The sequence below is a fragment of the Mustela nivalis genome (genome assembly GCF_964662115.1).
Source record: "Mustela nivalis genome assembly, chromosome: 9".
Classification (NCBI taxonomy): domain Eukaryota; kingdom Metazoa; phylum Chordata; class Mammalia; order Carnivora; family Mustelidae; genus Mustela; species Mustela nivalis.
The window spans coordinates 27,195,014-27,208,873 of record NC_139028.1 but is presented as its reverse complement, the minus strand read 5'-3'; the positions used below and the strand labels follow the sequence as shown (position 1 = coordinate 27,208,873).

Below are 13,860 nucleotides of genomic sequence, written 5' to 3'. Positions count from 1 at the left end.
AGTGCCCTCGTGGCAACTGTAACTTAGAGTTTAGTGGGAACCTTGTGTCCTCTGGCATTTTGTCATCTAGACTAAAGTCTAGCTCCTTATGCTCCCACTCTTTATTCATTCCTGCCATCTCACTCTTGGGCTCAAAATTTTAGTCAGATTTGATTCGTGGTTCTTTCTTCTCTTTCCTTCTCTCTCAAACCAGAGAGATACTAAATCCTGTTCTTCCAAGATCTTATCTTTTGGCACTCTTCTTACTTTACTATCTCCACTGCTTGTGAAACCTTAGCTGATATTCCTGTTTTTAGTCTCTCCCTGTTTTAGCTAATCTTGAATGCTAGGGCTGTTGAATATATCTTTTCCATGCTAGGGTATAGATATGAATGATGATGATGATGATGATGGTGATTAGCAACAACATAATTTTATGTCTTCCATGTTTAAGTAATGGAAATGACACCATTTATAATTATTATCCCCATTTTAAGATAACTAATTTGAAGCTCAGGAGAGGTTAAACCAAGTTTCCAAGGCTACACAGCTAGTAAGTGGCAGAGCTAGGAACTGTAGAGATTGGTTTGATTCCACATACAATTTCTCATTTAACTGGAATATATTTCATAGTGAAGGAAGCTGCTTCTAATAATCTTTCTGGGAAAATGCATGTAGACTAGGACCAACCCAAATGAACCCCATTTATCACTCTCTAATTTCTATCTAATAAAGGGATGGGAAGGTTGGGCAGATATCTGTTTTGGGGACAAAAAGATGTGCTTATTTTTATACTTGTTGAGTTCAGGACTACAACAGGATGGCATTTTATTTATTTATTTATTAAAAGATTTTATTTATTTATTTGACAGAGATCACAAATACACAGAGAGACAGTCAGAGAGAGAGAGAGAGAGGAGGAAGCAGGCCCCCCCGTCGAGCAGAGAGACCGATGCAGGGCTCCATCCCAGGACGCTGGGATCACGACCTGAGCCAAAATCAGTAGTCAGATGCTTAACAGACTGAGCCACCCAGGTGCCCCAGATCATATGACTTCTGATAGATGAATTTAATTTTATGCCCATCTTAAGAGCCTATCTGGTTATATCAACTGAAGACATTTCAGCTGCCATCTTTTCTCTCTGGACAGGCTCTCTCTCTGACTTTATGATTGGAATTGTGGCTTATTCTTGTATTTCTCTTCTGTGGAGTGAAGGGTACTGACCTCACTCCACTCTGGTACTGCCTGAAGATCTACTAGACATATGAGGTTTCATGCATGTGCATGAGGTATATATACAAAGACACTGTATTATACATATTTTCCACATTAGTATGTTATAATCCATGCCTCACATATATTTTAGTGTTAGCAATAAATAGAACAAGAAATCCATTATACAGAGATTCAAATTTTGGGAAAGATAGTTCTGCAACAAAAGTAACTTAATCAAGAAGATTTATTTCTACATTTCTTTCTGCTTGTATTGGAACAAGCCAATAGTAAAAATGACTTTATAGAAGCCCTGGTTCACTTGAAATAAAATCTAGATGTATCTGAAAGGAAGTTCCCTTGGAAACCACCTCTGGGGTAACAAAAATCCCAGAACTTTTTTCTGGTGTTGCATCATGTATTCAATAACCCTCTAAGATTCCTAGAGGAAAGTGAACATTTAATAAACTCCTGAGGTCTTCTTTGCCCTTGGGTCTTAAGGAGAGTTTACTTATAGTGCTTACTTTAATTTTTTTGGATAATGGATTGTTTTTTCTATTTCTTAAATATGTGTAGTGGGACTGAGAACAGGGATTGGGATTCATTAGAGTTGCTCTGGGCCATGGAAATTTCTCAGTGTAAACAGACAGATGAGGCACTTTCATTGTTGAGTCTTAGCCAAGGGTGACCAAGTCCTCACTGATGTGTGTGCACACACTCACAAACACACACAGGTATATGTACAGGGGGTTGAGTTGGATTTGCCTAAGGAAGTTGTACTTCTGCCTTTGCATTTTGGTTTCTTAAGTTCTCCAGAGGCTTTCAGCCTTGAATACTGAACAGAAAACATAACTCATCTGCTGACACTTGAATTTATCCAAATAGAGACCTATTTCTTTGGATAGAAAATTTGCCATACTTAATATATAAAAGCCCCTAGAAAAGTTGCCACAGAAAATTTTGTTAGTGTTTAACTAATAACCTACATTGTGTGTCTTGTGATTGTCTAAAACCTCATCAAGGTCTCTTGACCCTCTATGTTGTTATGACCATCAGAATTTCCTCCTTCAGATCCAGTAATGTGGGTTAACCTACTGCGTTTAAAGTGCAGGACAAAAATGTGATGCCGTGGAAAGTTGCTGCATTGAGCCATGAATGTCCACTGTTTTATTAGAGTAACTGATCTTACCAAAACGATACTTTTCAGGTCCCTTTCAAAGTCATCACTCAAATGTCAGATTATTCTATTTAAAACTAGAATCTGTAAACTTTGCCTTTTCTATCCCTGTCCCTCACATTCCTTTTCCTCATATAACTTTTAATATTACAAGTTTTACCTCTTTCTTTCACATATTTTCTGTCTTTTCCCACTTGAATAAAAGCCCTATGAGGGCAGGAATCACTTTGTATTTTTTCACTGAAGAAATCACTGGGCCTTGGAAGAGTTTCAGGGACGGGGTAGATGTTCAGTTGGTAGGTGTTGAAAGAATGGCATCCTTGTTCAGTCTCTCATCAACTCTCCATTATCTGACATACTGGCTGAAGAATCTGCTCTCTGCCTTTAGGTCTTCATAGAAGCTGTTATTAGTTGTGGCGCAAGTATTTGCTTTTAATAACAAAGCTTAAAATGAAGGATCAAGTAGTGGAGAAAATTTCTTTATTTTTCAACTTGGTGAAGGTGCAAATAATTCTTGGTATATATTGGATGTGACTGAAATAATGAATATCCTTCTCTAAAGTCTGATTCCCCTAATGTTGCCTTTCCTGATTTTAACACTTCCTACATTCCCTTAAAGTTATATATGCATTTGTTTTTCTCTATAAAGAGTCTTGTGAGATCCCAGTAAGTAAAAATCCTGTTTCAGAGATTTTGCTGTCACTTAGAGGGAGGTAGCGTGCTTAGTGATTCAGACTAAGAAGGTTAGAATTGGACAGAGAGGGTCTGACTCAGGACTCTGGAAGCTGTGCACCTCTCACTTTAAAGGAGAGATTAGTAGGTCTAACTTATAAAGCTGTTTTGAGGAATAAACAAAGTACTATTTTTTGGTGCATTGTTTTAGAAACTTGGTTTTGGTACTAAGGGTACTGGATCCATACTGTTTGGTACACAGTAAGTGCTCAATACAGGGAAGCAACTACTATTTCTCCCCATAAGGCTTTGTTGTTAATTGTGTTTACAAAGATGCAAGCAGAATGGAAGGCTCCGTCACAGTAAGCCACATCCAGAGGCGTTAGCAAGGGTGTAAACAAATTTTCTTCTTCCTTAGGGATGGGGGTCTCTGGAGCAGTGATCCTGAGGGAGTTTCTGTAACTACATCCCTGAGATCTCTAATCCAGAATAAAACTCCTTAGTCTCCTGTTATTTGTGGGCATTAAGAAAGGATGCTGTGTCATGCCTAGTATTTGGAGACTTGAGCCAAACTCACAATCAGATCAAGTTCAGCTCAGCAAGACAACTAGAGGTTTTGATTCTCAAAGTAGAGAAGCAGAAGCAGAGGGTCTGAGCTCTGAGTTGTCACTTTCTGTTCACCGGGGCCATTTGGGTGTTCATGAAAGAGACGGGTGAGAGCCAATGGAGAACAGCCCTGTGACTGGAAGCAGAATGACGTGAGTGCCCGGCTGACCTGGTCTGTCCTGGAGCAGAGGGGGTAAAAGCTCAAACCCCAGGACCCGGACCACCCGAGTTCACCTTCTATTGTAACTTAGCTGCACCAGGAGTGGTGCAAGTCACTTGGGTCCAGGGTCCTCATCTGTGAAATGGGGATACTCACAATGCCACACAGCATTTAGAACAGTGCCTATCCCATAGCTGGTACTCAGCAAACGTTCCTATCCTCGTCTTCTTTATGTCACTCCCTGCACTTCTGTGGTGTGTAGCCCTGTCTCTGTCTCAGTGACTTGTTTCTTTTTCCCTTACAGACCCTCCTAGAGGACAATGGCTGCAGATAACGCCTCCACTGTGACAGAGTTTGTCCTTGCAGGCTTAACAGATGAGCCAGAACTCCAGATGCCCCTCTTCTTCCTGTTTCTAGGTTTCTATGTGGTCACGGTGGTGGGGAACCTGGGCCTGATAACCCTGATTGGGCTGAATTCGCACCTTCATATTCCCATGTACTTTTTCCTCCTCAACTTGTCCTTCATAGATTTTAGTTATTCCACTACTCTCACCCCTAAAATGCTCATGGGTTTTGTCTCAAAGAGAAATACCATTTCCTATGCAGGGTGTATGACTCAGTTTTTTTTTTTCTGCTTCTTTGTCTTTTCTGAATCCTACATCTTGTCGGCGATGGCATATGACCGTTATGTCGCCATCTGTAAACCACTGCTGTACACAGTCACCATGTCTCCTCAGGTGTGTTTCCTCCTTTTGTTGGGTGTTTATGGGATGGGGGTGTTTGGGGCTGTGGCCCATATGGGAAACCTCATGTTTATAACCTTTTGTTCTGACAACCTCGTCAATCACTATATGTGCGATATCATTCCCCTCCTTGAGCTCTCCTGCAATAGCTCGTATATAAATTTGCTGGTGGTCTTTATTGTTGTGACCATCGGCATTGGGGTGCCCATTGTGACCATTTTCATCTCTTATGGTTTCATTCTTTCTAGTATTCTCCATATTAGTTCTACTGAGGGCAGATCCAAAGCCTTCAGTACCTGCAGTTCCCATATAATTGTGGTATCTCTTTTCTTTGGATCCGGAGCCTTTATGTACCTCAAACCACCTTCTATTTTACCCCTTGACCAGGGGAAAGTGTCTTCTGTATTCTACACTGCTGTGGTGCCCATGTTCAACCCATTAATCTATAGTCTGAGGAACAAGGATGTCAAAATTGCCCTGAAGAGAACCTTAGGCAGAAAAATCTTCTCTTGAAAATGACTGAGAAAGGAGATCCAAAGTTTTGTTTATCAGAGTGTTTCTTTTTCTCTTCTATGAGGGAAACAAATGCCAGTGCTTGTTCTCCTATTCTTAGAGGAAAAATTTTAAATTTTATGTTCTTAAGCATAAGTATTCTCTCTACTCCTTATTCCACCCTAACTATTCTAATCATTTTACAAAAATAGTTTCCACAGTCATAGATGGTTACTTTTGAAGAGGCCTAAGAAATAATTTAATCTAGCCCTTCATGTGATGCATTACACACAGGAGACTCATAAATGTTTTGTAGGTCGTCCAGGGGCACACATGTGCCTCATGCCGGAGCTGGGACTGGCATATGAGCCCCTGAATTCTAATTCACTCTGCTCTTCTTTCTTTTAGCCATACTATTGTGATGCACCTTTTTCCTGGCAGATTTCATTTCCAAGGCTTTTATTTTTATTTTTACATTTAAAGCAATCTCATCTATTTATAGTGATGTCGTGCAACTTTTCAAGAGTTAATCTTTTGAACACTATTTTTGCAACAATGTTGGAGGTGAAAAATGTAATTTGATCTTGCAAAATGCTAGAAGTTTTAAGGTTTTTTGGTGGGAATTAAATTTCCATATAGAATCAAGCATGATATCCACTGAGGTGGTGTGCAGAACTGTAAGGATGCAGGCGGAGTTATTAGATATTCTAAGGAGAGATGTACAGATTTAAGGGGAGTTGAAAATGTTGGATACAAGCTTCACTCGTTATTTACAGACTAATAAGGTAGGAATTGGAGACTTACTTCAAGTGTCTGAATGATGTAACTGAGTAATAGATAGTTTTGGGTAGACGTGGGTCATTAGAGTAGTACCAACCAACTATGTATCAGGAAAGTAGCTGCCATTGTATTTTAAGGCATTGCAAATAGCTGTGATTTTTTTAGTGGGAGAGCATAAGGGTAAGGCAAAGAGATGGTGGAGTCAAGACAGGTCATATACTCACAGTATTAGGTAAATGGAGGCACAGCTTACATAAAGAAACAATTTTTTGGCCTGAATACATTATTAGTGGTAACAGTGCTTTAAGAAGCAATGTATGTGAACTGTTTGCAAGATATCTTGATCTATTAACTTTTCTTAGGAAAGTTCTCTTTTAGAGAAAGTTTTTATTTTATCTATTATTATTATATCTAATTATATCTATATAATATATATAATTATACCTATATAATACATATGTTATATCTATATCTAATATTATATGATTATCTATTATTAATCTATTATTTTATTTATTAGAGAAACTTCCTCTATTACAGAAAGTTCTTCTAATAGAAAAAAAGTAAAGCTGGGATACATGTTTCGTTTTGTCCTTTAGAAAGGTTCTGTTCAATGAATATGTAATAAAAGAATTGGAAGTGTAGGAGAGAACTGCACTTTAGATAATATTATAAAGGGAAAGATCACTGAATTACTTATGAGTCTTCTCTCCAACGAGATGTATAAGAATTGTATGAGATGTATAAGAATGGGGACTATTGTTCCAATAGCCTAAACATTAAAGGAAAAACAATGAGTTGAGGGTGTCATAGGTTGATAGCAAATCAGTACAATGTTGGTAAATAAAAAAACAATCTCACCCACACCTCAAGTTGAAGCATAAGTTATGCACGGGAAGTGGGGGGAGGGTGCTTAGGTGGCTCAGTGGTTGAGCATCTGCCTTGGGCTAAGGTCATGATCTTAGGGTCCTGGGATCAAGCCCTGCATCTGGCTTCCTGCTAGGCGGGGAGTCTGTTTCTCCCTCTCCCTCTGTCCTTACCCCAATCGTCCTTTCTCTCTTTCAAATAAATAAATAAAATCTTAAAAAAAAATAAGTTATGCATAGCAAAGTGTGTAAGTCTTAAGTGGCAATGAATTTTTTCACATATATAAGGTTATGTAACCATTACCTAGACCAAGAGATAGATTTGCATCATTTCAGAATATTGCTTCCTGCCCCTTCCCAGTAAATTACTACCAATTCTCCTTTTGGAAATAGCTACTATTTTTACTTTTATTGTTACAGATTCATTTTGCTCATTCTTGAGCTTCATATAAATATTAAATATTGTATTTACTTTTTTTGTCTGGCTTCTTTCTCTTGATATACAGTGTAATGTGCATTTTACCCACAGCAGTATATGTATAATATTTTGTTCTTGGTTATTACTGTTTAGTATTCCATTGTGTGAATATAGAACAATTTATCAGCTATCCCCTTAATGGACATTTGGCTTATTTTTAGTTTCTGCATATTATTTTTAATAAAGATACTATGAACATTTGTGAGCATATAGTTTCTTTGAAATATACTCATTTTTCTCAGGTTTATACCTAGATGTAGATTTACTGGGTCACAGAATAGATATACTTCTAGGCTTCTTAAATACTACCACCTTGTCTTCCAAAGATTTTTAAACTGATTCGCACTTCCAGCAGTTTCCAGGTAAGGATGCTCCTTATCCTTCTGAACACTTGTTGTTTTCAATTCTTTTTATTTTAACTACTCTTTTGTATGCAATATCTTGAGTCTTTTCCTTCCATTTCCCAAGTAAATAATGATGTTGATTTGCAGGGGCCATGGATATATATTCATAATATATTCATTAGCTATTTGGGTATCAGCCTTTGTGAAGTGCCTGTTCAAGGGTTTTGCCTATTCAAAAATAGTGTCTTGGGTTTTTTTCTTATTTCTTTTTGGCCAATATATTTATTTTTTATTAAGTTTTTTAAATTAAGTTCAATTGAACTTTTTTATTAAGTTTAATTAGCCAACATATAGTATATCACTAGTTTTTTTCTTATTTATTTGAGTTTTAAGAAAGCATTTTCTGGATATGAATCCTTTTTCAGACATACACATTGTAGCTATTTTGCTCAGTCTGTGGCTTCCCCATCCAACTGGCCATTCCTAATGATGTCTTTTTGATGAAAGATATTTTAATATTTATGAAGTTCAATGTATCAACTTTTTTCTTGATTGTTAGTGCTGTGTCCTATTTAATTTTTACCTATCGCAAAGTGATAAATATATTCTCATGTTTTCTTCTGAAAGCTTTATTGTTTTTCCTTTAATGTTTAGATTTTTGATCAGTTTTAAATCAGTTATCATGTATGCTGTGAGGTAGTAAGTTTATTATTTTTTTCATGAAAATATTCAGTTGCTTTAGAATCATTTAGAGAAAAGGTCACATCTTTTCTTTAAATTGTACTGGCTGTATTTCTATGGATTTATTTGGAGACTATAGGACAACATTCTTATGTGACTTGTTGGAGAGAAGTCGGCTTAGAGCCAGAGTGCTATATTCTGCTGGCACACTATTGAATAGAAGTGTTAAGAACAAACATTCTTGTCTTGTCTACATTTATTCTAGAAATCTGATATCTTCTATGTGGTTTTAAATGGATTTTTTAGAAATTTAATTTTTATTTTTTACTACTAGTATATAGAAATACATTTTCTTTTTATATGGAGTTGACCCTTGGACTACATGGGTTTGAACTGTGTGGGTCCATTTATACATGGATTTTTTTTTTTTTACAGTACAGTACTGTAAATGTATTTCTTCTTCCTTATGGTTTTCTTAATAACATTTTCTTTTCTCTAGCTTATATAGTATATAAGACGCAGAATACAAAATATAGATTAATTGATTATTTATATTATCAGTAAGGCTTCTAGTCAATAGTAGGCTATTAGGAGTTAAGATTTTGGGGAGCCAAAGCTATACATGGATTTTTAATCATGTGGGAGTTGATGCCACAACCTGTGTTGTTCAAGGGTCAACTGCATTGACTTTTTATCCAGCCACCTTGCTAATTTCTTTTATTAAATATTTAATATACTTATATTAACATGTACTTATTAATTATGATATATAATATATTTATAATATAATATAATATAATATAATAAATTATATTAAATATGCTTATTAATTTAATTAGCAAAAGAGGAAACAGGAAATCTTTTTATTTCTATATACACAATCATGTCACTTGCAAATAAAGACTTGATTCTTAATGATCCTTCATTTTCCTCATTGTTCTAAGACCTCCAATACAGTGATGAGCAGAGGTGAAAATAAAGGACATCCCTGTCTTGTTTCTGATCTTAGGGTAAAAGCATTCAGGCTTTCACTACTGAATATGATGTTTGCTGTAGCTTTATTTTATTTTTTGGAGAAAGCATGATCAGATTAAGAGTGGGTGATTAACTTTCAGATAGAGTAATTTTTTTTCTAGAAAATACATATGTAAGGTAAAAAAAATTAAGTAGCACAAAAAAGTATATAGTAAAATAAGTCTTCCTTTTGCTTTAATTCTCCCCTAGATGTAACCATTCCCAGAAATAGATAGGCATATATCTCTATGTATTGACTTATCTCTATATATATCTAAGGGCCCCTTGTCTTTTGTTTAAAAATTCTGTAAAAGGGCATTTAAAGATGTATGTTGAGTAGATATGGGAGACAAAGAGGGAGTGAACAGAGGACTTTGCTAGGCAAGAAGAAGAGAAATCAAGACATATGAAAAGGTGTGAGTAGGAAAGAAGAGGAAAGAGGAGGCAACACGGAAAACCCATGGCAGCTTTGGTTCTGGTAACATCTTGGGTTTCTCCTGATTTTCTGTCTCCATACCATGATGTTGCCTGCTTAAGACTTTCTTTGCCTTGTTGCTATGTTGGGGGCAGCATCACCAAATGCTTAAGTTTCCAGAATGGCAAGGATTTTCAATTCAAAAAACATTTACATATGCGCTTATTTATCTATTTTAAAAAAAATAAGGGTTGGTTTGAGCTCCAAGAGGTAAAGAGCTTGGAAGTTGTCACACTTGTTCTCACATTAAGAAAAAAGTTGAACAAACTGAAAACCAACAGCTCTTCTTAGATCCAACAGAAAACTGAGGTCACAGAGCAAATTCTCTCCCTGAGAACTGGAGAGAAAGATAAGAATACAGAATCACAGCATATTTGGAGCCAAAGCTGGAGCACAATTATATGCATATATTGGTAGCAACACTTCAGCAGTAATTGATGAATTGCTGGTGGCTGAGCGTGGACTAGCTTGAAATGTTAAAACTCTTAAGGACTTGGGGGGGCCCACACTTTTGTGAATTTTACCTCTGGGAGCACCATCAGGTTCTCATGGTGAAAGTTGGAAAAAGTAAGGGAAATACCCAATTCCTAGTCTTATTGTCCCACTTAATCTCTTATCTCAACAAATATTTATAATAACAGGCACAGAGTTGAAAGAATGGCAAGGTTCAGACTAATTAAGAGTTTCTAGGGAAATCCAAAGACAAAAGGGGAGACAAAAATGACACTAGAGGAAATAGAAGCCTCAGATACCTACAACTACAGCAAATAGCAAATAAAGTATAACTCCTAGCCAGATAAACAGAAAACTTCACACTATAGTCCTATGTACTTCAGTTCCTATTACCCGAAAACATCCTGCCTAGATTTCACCAAAAACTAACAAAGCATACTGAAAGGCAATATAAAAGTCTGCAGAGACAGTGGAAGCAACAGAATCAGACCCAGATAGAGTAGAGATGCTGGAATTCTTAAATCAAGAATTTAAAAACAATTATGATTATTATGCTAAAAATTCTAATGGATATAGAGGACAGTGAGCAAGAACAGTGGGTAATGTAAAAATCAAAAGGAAATTCTAGAAATCAAAACACTGTCACAGAAATGAAAATGGTTTTGATGGGCTCACTAGGGGGTTAGGTATGGTAGGAGAAAGAATCAGTGATCCTGAAGGAATGTAAATTGAATTTTCCTAAACTAAAATATTAGGAGGAAAAAATAAGAACAAAAAATATGGAGCAAATGTCCAAGAATCACAGGACAATTATAAAACTTGTAACATACACATAATGAGAATACAAAAAAAAAAAAAAAAAAAAGAAAGGAACAGAAAAAAAATTTGAAATAATAAGATTTTATTTATTAATTTAACAGAAAGAGACACAAAGAGAGACACAGTAAGAGAGGGCACACAGCAGAGGGAATGGAAGAGGGAGAAGCAGGCTCCTCATGGAGCAGGGAGCCTGATGCAGGACTCAGTCCCAGGACCCTGGGATCATGACCTGAGCCAAAGGCAGATGCTTAATGACGGAGCCACCCAGGCGCCCTGAGAATTTTTTAAAATTAATGAGACACAGAACCTTAGTGAAGCCAAGCAGGATAAAAACCAAAAAATCGACACCTAGCCAAATCTCATTCGAACAGCAGAAAATTAGACAAGAAGAAAATCTCGAAAGAAGGCAGAAGACAAATACCTACATTACTAACATAAAGCCATTAATAAGAATTACAAGACTCCAGAAACCAGAAACTTGAATTTAAATAAAATCTTGAAAGAAAAATAAAAAGCATAGTTGATATTAAGAGAGAAGGAAAAAGCTGGAATCATATAAATGTTCAATTAAAACTGGAAAAGGTAGAGAATGGAAGATTAAAAAAGAAGCAAAAAACAAGTGCAACAAATTGAAAACAGATTCAAGTATTACAGATATTAATTCAACTATATCAATAAATACTTTAAATATAAATAGTCTAAGTATGCCAATCAAAAGACAGACTGAGAAAGTGGATAAAATAGGTAAAACTCAGTGATGTGTGATCTACAAACAACCCATTTAAGCTATAAAGATACAATGTAAATAATTATAATTATTACAAATAATATAAAATATAAACACTATATTATAAACATTTATATAAAATATTTATAAATTTATAAATTAAACATACTTATGGTTTATAGTTTATAAATAATATAAAATATAAATATAAAAATATAAATATAAATATAAAATATAAATAGCATAAATAATATAAATTTAAAGTAAAAGGATTGAGAAAGATGTACCATGCTAATACTAATCAAAGGAAAGCTAGAGTATCTATATTAATTTCAGACAAATCAGATTTCAGCAAAAGGAAACTTAACAGAGATAAAGAATTACAGCATGATAAAGGGGTCAAACCCCAAGAAGGCATAACAATTCTTAAGTTCACGCACCAGAAAACAGAGCATCAAAATCCGTGAAGCAAAAACTGATAGAGCTGAGAGGGGAAATGGATGAAACCACTATTATAGCTGAAGACTTTAACATCCCTCTGTCAGTAATTGACTGATCCAGCATCCTAAAAATCAGGAAGGATATAGTCAAGCTGAACTGAACGACATCATAGATCAAATTGGCCTAATTGGCATCAAGTCATGAAAAGACATGGGAGAATCTTCAATGCATATTGCTTAGTGAAAGAAGCCATTCTGAATGAGCTATATACTGAGTGGTTCCAACCATAAATCATTGTGTTAAAGGAAAGACTATAGAAACAGTAAAAAAAGATCAGTGGCTGCCATGAGTAGGTGGAGTAGAGGGTATTTTTAGGGCAGTGTAACTACTCTGATGATTCTGGAACACTGGGCATATGACATTAGGCATCTATCAAAGTCCATAGAACTGTACACCAGAAAGAGTGAAAACTAACGTAAACGGGACCATAGTCAATAACAGTGTCAGTGTTTGTTTATATATTATAATGAACGCACACCTCACTAAGGTGAGACATTAATAGTAGAGGAACACTTTTTTTTGTGGAAGAAGGGGTGTAGGGGATCTCTCTGTATTATCTGTTCAACTTTCTGAAAGCTTAAAACTCTTATTAAAAAATGAAGTCTATCAATTAAAAAATAAGAGTTCTGATCATTTTTTTTTCCTGAGTCTTGAGGTAAGAAAAACTTAGGGAATTTGGAAAAGTAAGAAATAAATTTATTCCTAAGACTACTAAGTAAAGGTCAGGAAAGTATGTTTCCATTTTGAGGCATTTTCTTTTAGTAGGATTATATTCTATATTCCATGCCATAAAATATTTCCGTTTTTTAAAGTGCTGTGAGTTTTCCCCTTGCTTCTCCTTATTCTTTATAGTTTTGTTGCATAATATTTCATCATAAGGCTGTATCGTATTTTATAAAACTTTTGTCCTCGCTCTTTTGTTTGTGTGTTTCTCTTTTTGTTGTTGTTGTTTCAGGTTTATAATTAAATTAAATATAAATAAATTAAATTAAATTCCATTTAGTGATTCATATCCTCTTGTTTCAAATCCTTCAACACTTTATCAGAATAAATTATACTACGACTATAACTTCAGTGTAAAAATCTTTGGCTGAATTTATGGCAATTTCCTCAGGATAGATTCTCCACACAACGGCATGATGTTTTGGATTTGTCATTTCTTTTCCAGTGAATTTATTTCCATCCACACTCCCAACAGTAGATAAATACCGTTATAAAATGTCTTTTTTTGTTGTTGTTTCAGGTTTTTAATTAAATTCCATTTAGTTAACATACAGTGTAATATTAGTTTCTGGAGCACAATTTAGTGACTCATATCCTCTTGTTTCAAATCCTTCAATGCTTTATCAGAATAAATTATACTAGGACTATAACTTCAGTGTAAAAATTTTCAGCTGAATTTATGGCAATTTCCTCAGGATAGATTTCCCACACAACGGCATGATGTTTTGGATTTGTCATTTCTCTTCCAGTGAATTTATTTCCATCCACACTCCCAACAGTAGATAAATACCATTATAAAATGTCTACTTTCTGTGAGATACATTGTACTAGAAAGGATTTAGCTCAGGAGAAGTAATCACCTTGATTATCGTATTCAATAAGGCTCGGTCTCTCATTAATTTTACCAGTTTGGGCATCCTTGAATTTAGAGGAGGAGAGAAATATGGGGCTTTGTGA

General features: G+C 35.5%; 1 protein-coding gene across 1 annotated transcript in view; it reads left to right on the top strand.

Moving 5' to 3' along the window:
* Positions 1-3,561: 3,561 nt before the first annotated feature.
* The window catches only part of LOC309841236 (uncharacterized protein), a gene marked incomplete at its 3' end in the record, with an annotated part of 31,395 nt that continues 21,096 nt past the window's right edge, over positions 3,562-13,860 (top strand). The window contains exons 1-2 of the mRNA XM_082684163.1: positions 3,562-3,799; positions 4,112-5,057. Coding sequence (XP_082540289.1) covers positions 4,128-5,057 — 930 coding nt within the window. The 5' untranslated portion in view covers positions 3,562-3,799; positions 4,112-4,127. The remainder of the gene's footprint in view (positions 3,800-4,111; positions 5,058-13,860) is intronic.